The sequence below is a fragment of the Sarcophilus harrisii genome, chromosome 4, assembly GCF_902635505.1.
Source record: "Sarcophilus harrisii chromosome 4, mSarHar1.11, whole genome shotgun sequence".
Taxonomy (NCBI): Eukaryota; Metazoa; Chordata; class Mammalia; order Dasyuromorphia; family Dasyuridae; genus Sarcophilus; species Sarcophilus harrisii.
The window spans coordinates 112376818-112393335 of record NC_045429.1 but is presented as its reverse complement, the minus strand read 5'-3'; the positions used below and the strand labels follow the sequence as shown (position 1 = coordinate 112393335).

Here is a 16518-nt window from a genome sequence, read left to right as displayed (position 1 = left end):
CTCTGAATTCCCAAATCTATCCTCCAGAGAAGGCTACCAAATGCTTTGCAGCCTCCCAGAGGAGGCACACATCCAGAAGATGGAGTGGAAGCGAGGAGAGAAAGAGAGTTGGATGATTAAGAGGTATAGGGCAGTGAAAATTCTGTTGAGAATTAGGTCATTTAGGTATCAGAGTATTAAAGAATAATGATCTCAGATCATTAGGAATGACACGCCAACAACTATATATATTCCTGTTGGAATAGACCTGTGATTTCATTAGTATAGGGAATTTCCAATGAGGAAAATTACTGTACCAAAGTTTATAGTCTTAGATGGCTTGAAATTACTCATTTAAGTCAAGTTACATTTGAAATTTGATTGTGTTACTGAGGAACAATAGGATGTCATTTTCATTAGGGAATTAGATGGATTAAATTACTTGAGAGGAGAAGCAGAAAAAAGGGGAAGTAAAAAGGGTGGGGGGAGGAGGTTGGAATATCCGGATGAGATACACTGCTACTTTAAAATTATGTATGCACGGACCCATCCAGGTCCCTCCCACTGTTAGAAGCAACAGATGTAAGCCAGGCTAGAGAGCAGACTGAGCTCTCGAGCTTCAGTTAGCAAAGTGTTTACTGTGCAGGGCACCTTACCTGGGAGCCCAAGTATTCCTTCCAGCATTCCTGCTGCTGCTCCGGCCTATTTGCTAAGAGTAACTGGGGATTGCTACAGGGTTGCTGGGCAACGGCAGACAGCGATCTATCTTCCTGGCGAGCCAGTTGTCAAACTGAGGGGACAGTACCACTCCTGTTGAAATGCAATAAATAACGGTAACTTTGCTTACTTCTCAGTACCACTATTTATGCAGAATTAGGCCCATGCTTAGCCCACAAATAACTACAAGTGTAAGTAAACCCTAGCCCGAGTCCCATTGCTGAATATTAAAGCATGAGACAGATGGTGATGGGTTTCTAATCAGCTTTAGTAAGGGCTAAATGGAGCAACACAGGCTGCAAGATAAGGGGGTAAGGGGCAAAGTGCTTTTCAAACTTCAAGTGTTAGATATTTGTGTGACATGTGGTGTAGATAGAACTCTCCTTTTCTTAAGTGGTGGTGGGATATTGAATATTAGTATCTTTGTGGAGAAATGGGACATCTAGTAACCTCTAGGAGTATTGTATAGAATTTGGTATTATGCCAAATGATATGAAGGTATTTGTGAATTTGAAAATTTCAAAAAAAAAATCAACTAATACAGAATTTTAAATATACCAGTAACAAAATTCTGAAATTCTGTTATGTATCTTTCTTAAAAGCATATATTAAATTTAACAGGAAGTAGCAGTTGTGTAAGCACAAATCATCTGAATAAGTTAATGAAAAGTAACTTAACCAAGGTGCTTTAGTCTTTAGATGTGTAATGTCCTTATAAAGGCAGTGCTTTTGGCATAGTAGCTACTTAATGATTGTTTGTACTTAGGAAACTTAAATTTTAGAAGTGTAGAGGAACTCATTTCAGACTTTTTTGCTTTTGATTCACAGCAACCATTTTGCCACCCATGTCTTCATCGTTGGTCAAGATCTTGGTATCTCTTCATTGTGAGAACATGTCCTATATTTTCCGAAAATGGAGCATCTCATCACCACTTAAAATTCATTGCTTCCAAGTGTTTGCAAGCTAGTGGCATTATTTATTTAGGAACACTTTATCAGGAGAACCCTTTTTTGTAAACATGAATTACCTAACTCATTCATGGGACTGTGGGTTCTTCTTACATGTCATTGGGACATTTATCCTTGCTTACTTCACTTTCATACCATTAGCTAGTTCACAGGGGCTTTTCCCAAGGCTTCAAAATATTGGAGCTTTAAAGAATGTTTCAATTGTGCCAACCCAAGCAATATGTGGACTAGTAGGCCGGAACGCTTTCTGTCAGAGCTCCACAGCTGTTCAAAGTATTCAATACTGTACCCAGAGGTTTTGTGTTCAAGAATGCCCATATAGATCTTCCACTCCATCCTACATCCCCCTTTTCTCAACAGGCCTCAGGAGCTGTATTACCAGAGACAAAAATGATTTGCATCCTGGATCCCCTACCAATTCTACAAGTTTTATTTTTGGTGATCTCAAAGATTGCTTTTTTTTGCGTCATTCTCCAAAGCTGGCGGCATCATTTGCTTTAGCTGTGTGGCTGAAACCTGAGCAAGAAGGTGTAATGTAAGTAGTGATGTGGGTATTTGCTTTCCTGATGCTCTGAAAAATCAGGAATAGGGATGATAACCGTGAGTTTCAAATTAGAAAGAAAGAAGGGCAAAACTTTGGAATTTTTCATAGAAAAGATAAACTCCCAGGATAAAAGACCAGCTTCTGTTTTAAATTACAAATTAAAAAAAAAAAAAAAGCTACCATAATAAAATGGAAAGAGGTCTCTGGTATCAGAGGACCTGAATTTAAATACCACTTCTGATGCTTATTAACTTTTTGATTTTTAGGCAAGTCTCTTAGCCTACTTGGACCTCAGTTTTTTCATCTGTAAAATGACCGCTCAAAGACTGCCTGAAAATTAAAATATAATTTCTATAAAATGCTGAGTTTTGTATATGAAACAAGTGCTCAAGGAAAAAAAAAAAACATGGCTGGAATGACAATGAAATGAATTCAATTTACACATTCATGCCTATCCTCTTATTTCAACTAAGATCTTTTTCTTATTACTGAAATGCCTGCCCTAGAGCAGCTTAGTCTTGGATGCTGATGAAACACATGTTGCAAAGTTATCAGATAGAAAAAAAATTGGCAGCTTCAAATTCCTGATTTCTAGATTTGTATAAGCAAGCCAAACCTAATAACATTTGTTCCCTATGGAAAACATTACTTTTGTCCTCTTCCCTGTCTGGTGCCTGTTTCTTCAATTAAGAAAATAGAGGTAATTGTGAACTATTCTCAAAGGCTTTTTTTACTGTCAGCCCAGTAACAATACCTTCAATGTGAAGCTGGGAAAGGGCCTACTGCTTCTTTTATGACCATTTTGTATTCTGATAGGGTCAAACTCCTGTTTTTTCTTTTCTTTTTCATTAAGTAAGTCACAAGCCTTCTTAATTTACTTATCAATAAATTTGTTTCCTCAATGTATTTTTCATCAGATTTTGATAATTTGGAAATGTGACCTAAACCTTTGACAGTATAGTCAATGTCAGCATAGGTTTTAGGGGAAGTTTTCTGGAAAGTAAATGAGGTTGAAAATGTACCAGATGATTATTTTAAAATACTGAGTGGAAGCGGGTAGTTTTTAATTCATTTTGAAACTTGGAGTGAAAGTGGTCCCCAATCTACTTTTACCTGCCATTTCCTTTAAAAAAAATGTTTAAAATCCCTGTAAATCATAACTTAGCTTATACAGTTAAAGGCTGAGGTGTTTTGGAAGAATGTCCCTTGACAGAGCTGAGATAAAATGTTCCTTTCTCTACTCACACTGACACCTTTATGCCAATTTCACCTGCCATTGGCATAATTTCACATAGACAAGATAGAGCAGAATTCACTAAGGAGGGATCATGAGGTCTTTGGTTTTGAGTGTTTCATGCATCAAGGTCATTTCCATTCTCAAAACCATGATACCTATGGGGAATGGGGGAAATTTCGGGGTGTTTGCACTAGATAAGTAAAATAAACAAAATGTGGATTATCCAATTATTGTTTATCCAGGAACAGAATAAATCCAGTTCCTAAATATTTTGCTACCTGCCTTCCTCTCACATTTATTATCTACCAAGCTAGTATGTTTACAAGCAAACAAAATAGCAAGGAAGACAATCAATAACATATTAAGAAAAGCATTTTCAGTAAGCTTTGGGAAATAAGGCTGCATGTGGTAAACACATTCTTGAGTAATGGTCAAACCTCAATTCTCACTTGTGGATTTAAATTCAAGAAAATGAATGAAGGAAAATGTTTCTTGGATTGCTTGAGTATATGGTACACAGAGACAGGGGGCTAGAAAAGAATTTTAGAGATCTTTCTCTTCTGCATCTGATTAAGAAATGGTAAATAACTAGAGATGTAAAAACAAAATAGGAAATTTGGGATTTACATAGAACTTTTATTTTGAATTGCTCAAAATTCTTAATCTTTTCAGGTAACAATGTATAATTTAAAATGTGACATTTCTTCCTTACAACTTTGTTGTAAAAGAATTTTTATGTGTATATGTCTATATATATTTTACACCTATATAGATATACATACACACACATATATATCATATATATAGATTTTAAAATGTAATTTTAAAAGCCACCTCTCCTTTTTTCCCCTTAACCCTGGCCTGTCCATTCCCCAGCAACAATACAATCTTACCTTCATTTAGTAAACTCTAGATGACTCAAATTTTGCTTCCTATATTGAACAGCACTTACTCCACTTTCCTCCTTAATCTCTGACATTGGAAGGACTGCTCTATTGATGGTTTGTCAATTTGCCTATAATGGCTTGGTTAACATCTTAACTGCTTCTAATTTGCCAACAGAGAGTTCCTTCTAAATTAATACTTTACCTACCCCAATCATAGAGAAAAACAATTTAACAGAAGGTGAATGCCTTAAATTAAAATGAAAATGCTTTTTTCTTGAGAGATGAACAATCTATTCCCAACATAAAATATGATCAAAGGAGAGTTATCAAAGAAGAGTATGACATGATTGGGGAAAAAACTAATTTCTTAGCAATTCCTAACTCAAATTTTTATAATGGCTTGAAAAGAGCTTAAACTAATACTTAAGCCCTAGTTCTAATCCTACCTTTGTCATTATCAAAATATGTGAGTTTGGGTAAGTCACTTAATATATCTATGACACAGTTTCTTTACCTATTAAATGTGTGTGTGTGTGTGTGTGTGTGTGTGTGTGTGTGTGTGTGAGGCAATTGGGGTTAAGTGACTTGCCCAGGATTACATGGCTAGGTGGTGTTATACCTTATCTATTCTATATAAATTATAAATTATTCTAATATAGTAGATAGAATACTAGACTTGATCTTGAAGACATGGGTTTGAATCTTACCTATATGACAATGGTCAAACCATTTAATCTCTGAGTCTCATTTTTTTTTTCTTTAAAACAGTAATAATATTTTTTGGTACCATATGAGGATGTTGTGAGGCTCAAATGAGATAATGTATATAAAATATTTTGTAACCCTTAAAGTGCTATGTAGTGGTGATTATTCTTAATTCTAATGAAATGATTTTGAAAGTAGTTAATAATAGATAAATAGAAAATCCCCATACCAAAATGATGATGGTAATGAAGACTGAAATGTTTAAACTATCTATGAAGTATTATTGATTTCTTCACTGATCCTGTTAAACATTAAGAACCAGGCATTGGTAAGTCTATACTCCACAGGATATTCATGTACTTTACACCAAAGAGTAGAATGTTGAGTGGAGAACACCAAATTCTGTATAGTTTTGAAAGAGTTGGTGACCTCCATCCCCTAATTTCTTTTGCAGGTAGCAGTGCTCTTTTCATTAATCTAGAAATATGGTATGTGTGAATGAATTTATTTAATAACATTCTCTTAGAATCAATGTACTTATCATGTTTTCCATAATATTTGAAAGACCATTGATCAGTATTCAAACTTAGATCTTTTATAACCTGTGGATGTGGTCCAGCTAGGTCAGAGGATTTGATTCATGAAAGACAATTAGGTGCTTTTTTTTTTTTTTTTTTTTTTACTATTTCCTTATTTGTATTGTCAATTTCATAGTAGCCATTGTTGTTTTGACCTTTCCATTCCAAAGATCATTTCTAGGACCATTTTCCGTAATTGAAATACATAGGGCAGAGTCCTCATGAGACATGGCTGCTATTTTCTCTACCATTTTATGTTAAATGAATTTCCATTTTCCAATGAATAAAACAATTTAAAATCAGATGTAAATTATGTTCAGATAATCTTGGTTTCTTTGTCATTGGATTACTCATGCCTCTGTATCTTTTCACAAGTCAATAAGGACTTATGAAGAATTCTACTATGTACCACACAAATATAAATCAAGAGCTTAGTCTAGATATTTGTTAAGACTGAGCTTCATCTTGGAATCATCATTTTGAACTGTGATCTTAGTTTTTCCTATTATTTCCTGGTTGTTATCATCAACTTTGTGATAGTCATGTATTGACAATCTCTTCTTGCTAATGAATATACTAATATCTTAGAACTCAGATCTTGGCATTTTGTACTTAGAGTAAAACCTCCATAAATTTCTTTTGGAAACCGTTTCTCACTGTCATGGAAATAGGCTAGGTTATGTAGAAGAGACATTTTTTGAAGAGAGCATGTCCACTGAAAAATGTTCTCAAATCACTTTGGCCAAAAGGCCCCTGCCTGACAAAACTTACATTTGAAATCTCTATGTTGCTGGCCAAAATATCACTGTTGTTAGTCCTACAACTCTATGGATTTTGCCTATTGTAGTATTTTATTGACTTTTACCCTACAGTCTTATATAAAAGATCCATCAGAGTAGTGTATAAATTTGAACAACAATGATTCTTTGGCTTATTATATATATATATATATATATATTGTATATATATACATATAATATGTGTATATATATATAAAATATATATATGTATATATATATATATATAAAATTATAACTTTTTATTGACAGAACCCATGCCTGGATAATTTTTTACAACATTATCTCTTGCACTCACTTCTATTTCGACTTTTCCCCTGTCTCCCTCCATCCCCTCCCCCAGATGGCAAGCAGTCCTATACATGTTAAATATGTCACAGTATATCCTAGATACAATATATGTGTGCAGAACTGAACAGTTCTCTTGTTGCACAGGATGAATTGGATTCAGAAGGTAAAAATAACCCAGGAGGAAAAACCAAAATGCAAATAGTTTACATTCATTTCCCAGTGTTCTTTCTTTGGGTGTAGCTGCTTCTGCCCATCAGTGATCAATTGAAACTGAGTTAGATCTTCTCTTTGTCAAAGAAGTCCACTTCCATCAGAATACATCCTTATACAGTATCATTGTTGAAGTATATAATGATCTCCTGGTCCTGCTCAGTTCACTCAGCATCAGTTCATGTCTCCAGGCCTTTCTGAAATCATCCTGCTGGTCATTTCTTACAGAACAATAATATTCCATAACATTCATATACCACAATTTACCCAACCATTCTCCAATTGATGGGCATCCATTCATTTCCCAGCTTCTAGCCACTACAAGCAGGGCTGTCACAAACATTTTGGCACATACAAGTCCTTTTCCCTTCTTTAGTATCTCCTTGGGGTATAAGACCAGTAGTAGCACTGCTGGATCAAAGAGTATGCACAGTTTGATAACTTTTTGGGTATAATTCCAGATTGCTCTTCAGAATGGTTGGATTCGTTCCCAACTCCGCCAACAATGCATCAGTGTCCCTGTTTTCCCACATCCCCTCCAACATTCATCATTATTTTTCCTGTCATCTTAGCCAATCTGACAGGTGTGTAGTGGTATCTCAGCGTTGTCTTAATTTGCATTTCTCTGATCAATAGTGATTTGGAACACTCTTTCATATGAGCGGAAATAGTTTCAATTTTATCATCTGAAAATTGTCTGTTCATATCCTTTGGCCATTTATCAATTGGAGAATGGCTTAATTTCTTATAAATTGGAGTCAATTCTCTATATATTTTGGAAATGAGGCCTTCATCAGAACCTTTAACTGTGAAAATGTTTTCCCAGTTTGTTGCTTCCCTTCTAATCTTGTTTGCATTAGCTTTGTTTGTACAAAGGCTTTTTAATTTGATGTAATCAAAATTTTCTATTTTGTGATCAGTAATGATCTCTGGTTCATCTTTGGTCACAAATTTCTTCCTCCTCCACAAGTCTGAGAGATAAACTATCCTATGTTCCTCTAATTTATTTATAATCTTGTTCTTTATGCCTAAATCCTGGACCCATTTTGATCTTATCTTGGTATACGGTGTTAAGGGTGGGTCCATTTTGGCATAGGATACTGATCCTGATGTTGTCTGTTATCAAACACCTGGCCATTAACTACCAAGATAGACGTCCATTAGCATCCTAATAACACTCTTCAACCCTTTCTGGAAAGTAGAGTTTTGCCGCTTTGTAACTCAGAGGAAAGAGGATAAATGTCTGAATTCAGAGCTCAATTTTCCTTCTTTTGACCCAGAAGATTTTTAACTGGACAGTCACAAATGTTTAGATGTCTGCAGCAAAGGGGATCTGAAGAGCCTGGCTATGTGATAAGGTCAGAAAGGGCCTTTATCTCTTGATAGCTGTTATGGATATAGACCAGATTCCTAAAGTGCATCTGAAAACACTTCTGTTATGGCAAAATGACTTAGGAGTATTTAAAGGTGCTCTAGTTCAGAGATTAGATATTGTCTTCAAACAAGATTGCCTTAAGTTTAGAAATGCACAGAATGTCTAATGGCCTTTGACAGGGGTATCAACTAACTTGGGTTAAGACAGGTTGATGATGGGGCAAGCACCAATTGTAGCTGTCCATTTCATTGTGGGAGTTAAATAGAGTGATTCAGACTTTAGGGCTAACAGTTTAGAGCCTTCCATGGGCACTAAATTCTCTTTATATGAAAAGAAAGGAAAAGAAAGATGTGCGCTGGTGACTTAATACCCAGTCGGGATATACTGTGTTGTGCAGCTTCGTATAAAAGAAATAGCAACGGAACTAATGAGCCAATATCCTAAATGTTAGTTTTGCAGAATGATTTCAGCCACTTTATTTCCTGTCATGAATCTCTAGTGAAGGATGGTGAGAGTCTAAAGAACATGATATAAATTAAATATTCTCTCATTTTTTCCCCAAGGATTTTTGTTGTTGCTAAACCAAAAATAATTCAATTGTGTATTTTTATTCTTAGCTCTTTGTCACTGTACTTCTGAGTGATATTTGGGGTTGGCTTGACATATGTACTTTGCACAGTTTCTTTGTGTGTTTGGTTATATGCTGACTTTTTTTCTTCTTTTCTGGTTGCTTCCTAAGGTGTGTTATCGAAAAGGCCGTGGATGGGCAGACTGTGTTCAAACTTACAATCTCTGAGAAAGAGACCATGTTTTATTATCGCACAGTAAATGGCTTGCAGCCTCCAATAAAAGTAATGACACTGGGGAGAATTCTTGTGAAGAAATGGATCCATCTTAGTGTGCAGGTGAGTAAAATAAAAAGTATTTAACATTTGGTTAAACACAAAGATCTATCTTTCTTTTAGCCTCCATTTAAATGGCATGTGTTCCCAACTCCCTTAACAGAATTTCCCTTCTTTTTGGATATTTTATTGTATTTAAGAGGTAACTTTGAGGAGAGGGACCCAGGAAATATTTAAATTATTAACAAATCTTTGATTATCAGCTTTTCTTCCTTGAAAGTTAACTATAAGAATATTCAGAGAAAATAAAGTAAAATACTTTTTAGGGAGTATTAGCCATTTGGAGGTCATTTAAAATATTTTCCTCTGGGTATATTTGAATTCTACTTCAAAATAAGGCTTTTTAAGTCTTTAATACTGCTCTTATAATTATCTTATAATTTATAGATATATTCAAGTCCTGTGCTTGATTTTTTTTTATCAGCTATCATTTCTCAGAAAACATTCTGAAATAGTGTGAATAAAACTTGGCTGTTGGAGTAAAACGTTGACCTTAGAACTAATAAATTCAGATGTGCTGCTGCCTTATTACTTTAGTTGTCAATTACATTTTGTATTGGCCTTAGAAGTTAAAGGCTGGGCTAGCTATGAGAAGTCATATAAGAAACTTGATATTTACAGACCTGAGACAAAAAAATGGAATTTTTGCTTTTTGTTCCTTTAGGCTATTGCTAAATGGCCCTGTACTGCCAGGGGCATCTTTTTTCCTTTCATGATAGAGAGGCCATATCTGTATAATGTAACTCCTAGAATTCATTCTGCTTAAAGTGGCTAAGAATGAGGGTTAGATGAATCCTAAATGATGACTATATTTGTTGTCTAGTACCTCCAGTGAAAATAAACTTTTTTTTTCCTGACTTTTAACTGATGAGGTCTGTTTATTAAGTGAGATACTTATTTCATATTTTTAAAGATCATTATGAGATTATTTAAGGATCTTGGAAAGATATTAATTCATAAAGACATATCTCAGTGGAATAGCATTCTAGGAGTCTGACTTATGACCCTCCTCTTACACACCTGATCTACTTAATGTTAGATGTAAAAGATAGGTCAAGAGTTTCTTTCCCTCGCAAGGTTTTTCAGCCTTACTTCTTTAAATAGTATATCTATATAAATGACTCCTAAATCTGTATGTCAGCTTGGAGTTCTGTTCTGAGCTCCAGACCCATCCATATAACTGCTTCTATTAGATACCTTGGACAAATATCTCACCATCACCTAAAACTCAATATATTCAAAGCCAGGCTTATTATCTCTTCTCTAAAATATGCTCTTCTATTTGTCCTTATTTTTGTGGCCTCACAATTCAATCAGTCCCTACCTCCTCAGCCTCTTTCCACTGGTATTTGCATTTCTGGCACGTGGCACAATGTATAGTAAATGCTTATTGACTGATTGACTGATTAGGTGCAATGAACATCGGATTGAACTTATTGTCAGCATTGTCATATACCAGTTGTGTGACATTGGGCAAATCACATGTCTGGGTTTTACTTTCCTTATCTGTAAAAGAAGGGAGGATGGATCACATAAAATACAAGATTGTCTTCAACTCTAATTCTGTGATTATGTGAGTGTATATGTGTATTTGTAAATACATATAAATATTTTATAAATAAATATGTATATATCTCCAGCTGTAACTGATTATATGAGTGTATGTGTATATATATATATATGTAAATAAATATGTGTGTATACAGATGTATGTGTATATATATATATTTCACTATCATTATTATTGTTATGCCATTATGAGAATAATCTACTAAATAGATCTAGTTGTGTGATGTGATCGACACATATGAGTTCTTTCAGACTGTCTTACTTTACTCTTTATATCTCTTGGATCTTGCACAGTGCTTTGCATATAGTAAGTATATAATAAATGCTTTTCACCATTTGTCATATTCCTATGCACAAAAAAATCAATGACTCCTCCTCAATAAAGTTGAAATTCCTTTCTTGTGATTAAAGATGGCCCATGATTCTAACAACACACAAGTGATCACTTTTGCTCAAATGTGCAGCTATTTTTATAGCCTAATGTTATTTTATTCTCTTCCCCATATTCTATGATATAGGCAGAGGAGATTACTCTTTGTTCCTGATTTCTATTCCTACTATACCTAGATTCTCATTTCCACTTTTTAAAAAAAATCTATTGAATTCCTAAGTATTGTCTAAATCTCAAAATGGTTATTTTCTTTCCATAAAGCTTTCTCTACCCCCTGCTCTACTATCACAATATTTTTTCCTTTCAGAGAAAGGGTTTGTTTTTTTAAGGGTTGCCTTATATTCATGTGTTTTTCATTTATTTTTGTTTATCATTTCTTCGCAGTATGTTATAAGGTCCCCAAGTCAGGAATCATATCTGATCTATACTTTGTATGATCTTCAGCTGCTAGCATATTGCCTTGCATATAGTATGTACTCAAATATTGATTGAATTAATGATTACACATAGAAAGCAGGTTTTTCTCTGTGCTGATGGGCTCAGAGGAAAAAGACATGGTTGATGTTCTACTTTGTGATATTAAAAAAAAAAAAGCAAACTAATCACCACTTTGTCTGCAAGTAGTTGCCATATGTTAGTTTATCTTGAGGTGGCTGGATTTGTATGCATCTACCATTTTTTTTTTCCTGAGGCAATTTGGGTTAAGTAACTTGCCCAGGGTCACACAGCTAGGAAGGGTTAAGTGTCTGAGATCAGATTTGAATTCAGGTCCTGCGGCTTCAGTGCTGGTGCTCTATCCACTGAGCCACCTAGCTACCCCTGCTACCACCTCTTTTTTATAAATGTTCAGTGCAATGGAGTTAGGTTGCAATATGAAAATTGCTAAAAATAGAAACTGGGAACAAAACTATATAGAAGACTATATAGAAGATGTCAGACAGATGGATTTGTTGCTTATTTAGTGCTGGCAGTTTAAAAAAGGCAACAACAATCACAACAAACTTTGGACTTGCCTTTATTTTGCCTGATTATATCTGGGTAACTTGGTCATGTTTTGGCAGACAGTAGTACATTAAAAGCTTTAGAAAGAAAGTTCAAAATCTAAATGCAAAGAGGTAACCAAGACTGAATTACTCTCCTGGGAGCAAAATGCTCTTAGAGTGCCTATTGAAATCAGCATTATCATTTCAATACATGTCAAATATGAGTCATTTCCTAGTTTAGGTAAAATTTCTTTATAAATCTTTAAATCTTCCACTTCTTTCAAGAAAAGGTTAAAGTACTTATGATTTAATGAGACCGCTTTACATCATAACTGTTTGACTATCAAGAGAAAACTTGTCCTTTCCAATTTGTGAACTCCTTTTATTTTTTGCTTGATCTTTTTTTAAAAAATGCTTTGCATCTGATATTAAAATCACAGAATGAAGCAGCCATAAAAAGTAAAAAACCATTAGATTCATTCAATTTATGAGAATTTGGAGAACATTTATACGTATGCATAATTTTCTAAAGTAAATTCCACATATGATTGTCTTAATTTATATTAAAGACAAATTAGGGAGTAATAATTTGATTTGCAAAATGAAACATTGAATTCCTTTAATAGCTAGCTAGCTATCCTAGCTCATTTAAAATATGACAATTTTTAATGGCTTAAATTATTGGCAACTTTTGAGGAGCAGATCTATTGTGTTTCTTTAAAGATGATGGAAAACAATAAAACAAAATATACTGGAGTGGAAATTGGCACACTTAAGCTCTAACACTTACTGGTTATGTGGTACTAGATAATTGACCTAACTTTTCTAATCTTCACTTTCCTCATCTAGAAAGTAAGGGGGAAGATTTGGAGGACTTCAAAGTTTTTTTTCTCTTAAAACCCATGAAATTCTAATTCTACTGTTTAATATAAGGCACTCATGCAAAATATTCTACTAGTCTTACCAAAAAGAATCTTTTTTACTTTTTTTAAACTTTTAAATTGGTGATGGAGATTATAAGAGAGAGAAAATAAGTGCTTATAAATTGAAAAATTAAATAAGGTTAAAAATAATATTTTGATGTACAAGAATATATCATGAATTCAGATTAATGGGAGGAATCCCTCCAAAATAAGAAAATAGTTTATTGCTTTTCCATAAATAGTCATGCAAGTGAATACACTTTTATTTAATTTTTTAAAAAAAGAAAAACTGAGTCTCCACTAATCTGGAAGTGCAGCAGTCATTTACAATCTGATGCTAATAGTGATGATCAGCATGAAAACTTTAACTATCTTCCTCTTTCTCATTTCCCCCCTCCTCATGGAAACTGGGCTGGTTTGCCTCTTCTCAAGAAGTCTGATCAGTTTCCACTCCAGGGTGCTCAACTTATTGGACAACAATTGTTGTCCAACTTAGTGTGGACACCTCAATCAGTTTTAGCCTTATTGCAGTTAAAACCTCCCTAACTTGAATGATCTAACAGTTTTAGCTTTCCCCCAATTATAGGTGTTCTAGAGCATCATTGCCTGGCCACACTTTAAAAAAAATTACTTAAATCCTATTCTGGTGCTGTATTATATGATATTACCAATCCTGAGTCAGCATGGGATATTTGAATTGTCATTAGACTAGGAAGCAGAACACCTGGGTTTAGATCCCAGTGCAGCTATTAACTATGTGGTCTTAGCAAGTACTTTATCCTTCTAGGCTTCTTTTGTAAAATAATGAGGTTGAAGTCAAGTATTTCTAAGACTTTCCTCCCCAAAATTGCTATTATTCCATGATTCTAATTTATTAATTACAAACAGAGGCTGCTTAGAAAAACATGGAGAGACCTCTATGAGATAATGAAGAGTGAAATGAGCACAACCAAGACAAACACTGTATATGGTAACAGCAGTATTCTTTTGAGAACAATTTTGAGCAACCAAGTTATTTTATTTTATAAATGCCCAAATTAATCATGAAGATACTATTTGAATCCAGAAAAAAAGAACTCATATGTGTGTGTGTGTGTGTGTGTGTATGTATGTATGTATAAAGGTAACCATATCAAAATTTGGAGTGGGGAGGAGAAAAAGTAACTTTCTTGGTGACTTTGTATATTTGAAAGGAAAAAGCAATTTGTACATAATATGTTTATAATTTCAGATGGTCCTCTGTTATAGAAATACTTTGTTATGGAAATGCTTGTTTTATTTCTTAAATTCAGAATAAGTAAAGAAAGAAACAAAGGCTGCCTTCACTGTTTCTTTTAGCTAGCTCATTCAGTGCGATATAGAAACTGGATATAGCTCAAATTATTGCTAATTCTGCTATAGTGAAGCCTGAATTTATTATTTCTATTTTTTTTTTTTACAAATAGATCTAAGAAAAGTAAGACTCAACTTTCTCTGTCAGGGTAGCTAGAATTATTCAGAAAACTAGTTGAGTTTTAAAAGACACTGTAATGTGGTAAACAGAGCATGAATCAGCAAATTTGGTTTTTGGACTAAATCTTATAAAATTTGTTATATTTTTTTGGTCAGGGCTTCATTTTCCTTTTAATAAAGTAGAAGTAATATTTTTTTTTTATTTCAAAAGGAAAGACATGAACATTCAAATAAAGGACTAATTTAGGATGTTTGCTTAAGAAAGACTGAAAATAAAATGTGGGTGTTTGCTTTGCTAAACAAAAGATACTGATGTCTAATACTGTAACATTGAAAGAGCTAACAGTTTCTATCCCAGAACTAGCATTTTGAAGGTTCAACCTGTTGGAACATGATTAGTTTTTAAATTAATATTCATTTAGGGACTTGAAGCTGACATGATTGCCAATTTAAATTTCACTTTGGGGTTTAATATATTGGCTATTTCAAATTATATCAAGCTGAAATTTGTTATGCCAATTTTTTTGTACTAAAACTGGTAAAAAATCAATTCAGACTTTTTTATTATCAAATGGGGAAAACTAATAATGGTAACAGAGTTTTTTTAAGCTTAACCTTCAAAATGAATCAGTACATTCTATAATCACTATAGGATAGATACTCTTGGTATCCTTTAGGAAAAAAAAATATAGTGTGAAATAGAGAAAGGAACTTGATTTAGGTAATTGGCAGTGAAGTTAGGGGTAAAAACAACTTCTAAGGTGATTGGCATTTAGTTACATGTCATTTTAAAGGTAGTATAGGCCTAGATTTCTCTATTAAAACAGTTTTTCCCCCTTAAGCAATTCCGCACATTATATAGGACAAACATTGTTAAGGAATCATCAGCCTAGGCAGCCTTCTAGCAACTGTTCTGAAATGCAATAAAACAATTACTATAATTTGAACCTGATGAAATACTGCAATCGTGGTGCCAACCAATGACTTTGTAACAGGGGACTGTTAACATACTCTGGGCAATTTTGAGAGCTCCTCAATAGATGGAAAACATGAGAGCAGCAAAAGGTTCTAATGCTTCCCTGTGTAGAAAAAGAATATTTGCTCAATTTGATAAAATGAATGTCAAAAACACATGGGCAAATACAGTTTTAGGAATCAATAGATGAAGAATAGGAGTTTCATATTCACCAACTGTTTGTTTACAAAATATGTTCTTTTGATTTATGCATTTAATCTGAAAGAGGAAAACTATTGATAGTTCCAGTGAAAAAGAAAATGTAATCCAACCAGCATTTGTTAGAATAGATAAACCTTGAGTCTAAATTAATCTCTGGAGCGTATGCCCATGTGCACACTTCATATAAGTATTTCCAGGTACCTATTGATTACTGGAAATAAAATGGTTCATACAGCCTTATGAAAGCTTCTTCATTCACTGCAACAAACCCTGAGATTTTTAAGGGAACTCAGAAAATGAATCTTAAGCTTTGCTCTTGCCCTATTATTGCCTCTAACTGAACATAGTACTATGCATAAATGGAAATTTACCCATTTCTGGAAATTTTACTATTTGTGACTTGAGTGAGATGAGTTGGCTCAAGTTTGGATTGATCATATAGGTTTATTCAAAACCAAAAGAAGTCACTTGAGAAACCTTTAGTTAAGCTCTTACTGTGTGCCAGGCACTAGGCTAAGAGCTGGGGGTGGGAAAGAAACAGAAATATATCATCCCTGACCTCAAGGACCTCACATTCTAATAGGGGAGGCAATATGAAAAAGTCTATATATTTAGAAAATATAGAGAGAGGAAATGACTAAGGAATCTTAATGGGAAGGCACTGAGTGGGATGGTACACAAGGAGAAGTCTCCTGTGGAAGGTTGGATTTGAGCAAGATCTTAAAGGAACTTTTTAGGTAGAGGAAAGAAGGAAAATTTTCTTAATTACTAATAACCTCCCTTCCAAACTACTTTGTATTTAATTATGTAGCATATAGTTGTTTTTTAATTA

General features: G+C 34.0%; 1 protein-coding gene across 1 annotated transcript in view; it reads left to right on the top strand.

Moving 5' to 3' along the window:
• The first annotated feature begins 1715 nt into the window (after window positions 1-1715).
• Window positions 1716-16518, top strand: part of LOC100915424 (usherin-like) — a 254245-nt gene continuing 239442 nt past the window's right edge. The window contains exons 1-2 of the mRNA XM_031968582.1: window positions 1716-2200; window positions 9029-9194. Coding sequence (XP_031824442.1) covers window positions 1716-2200; window positions 9029-9194 — 651 coding nt within the window. The remainder of the gene's footprint in view (window positions 2201-9028; window positions 9195-16518) is intronic.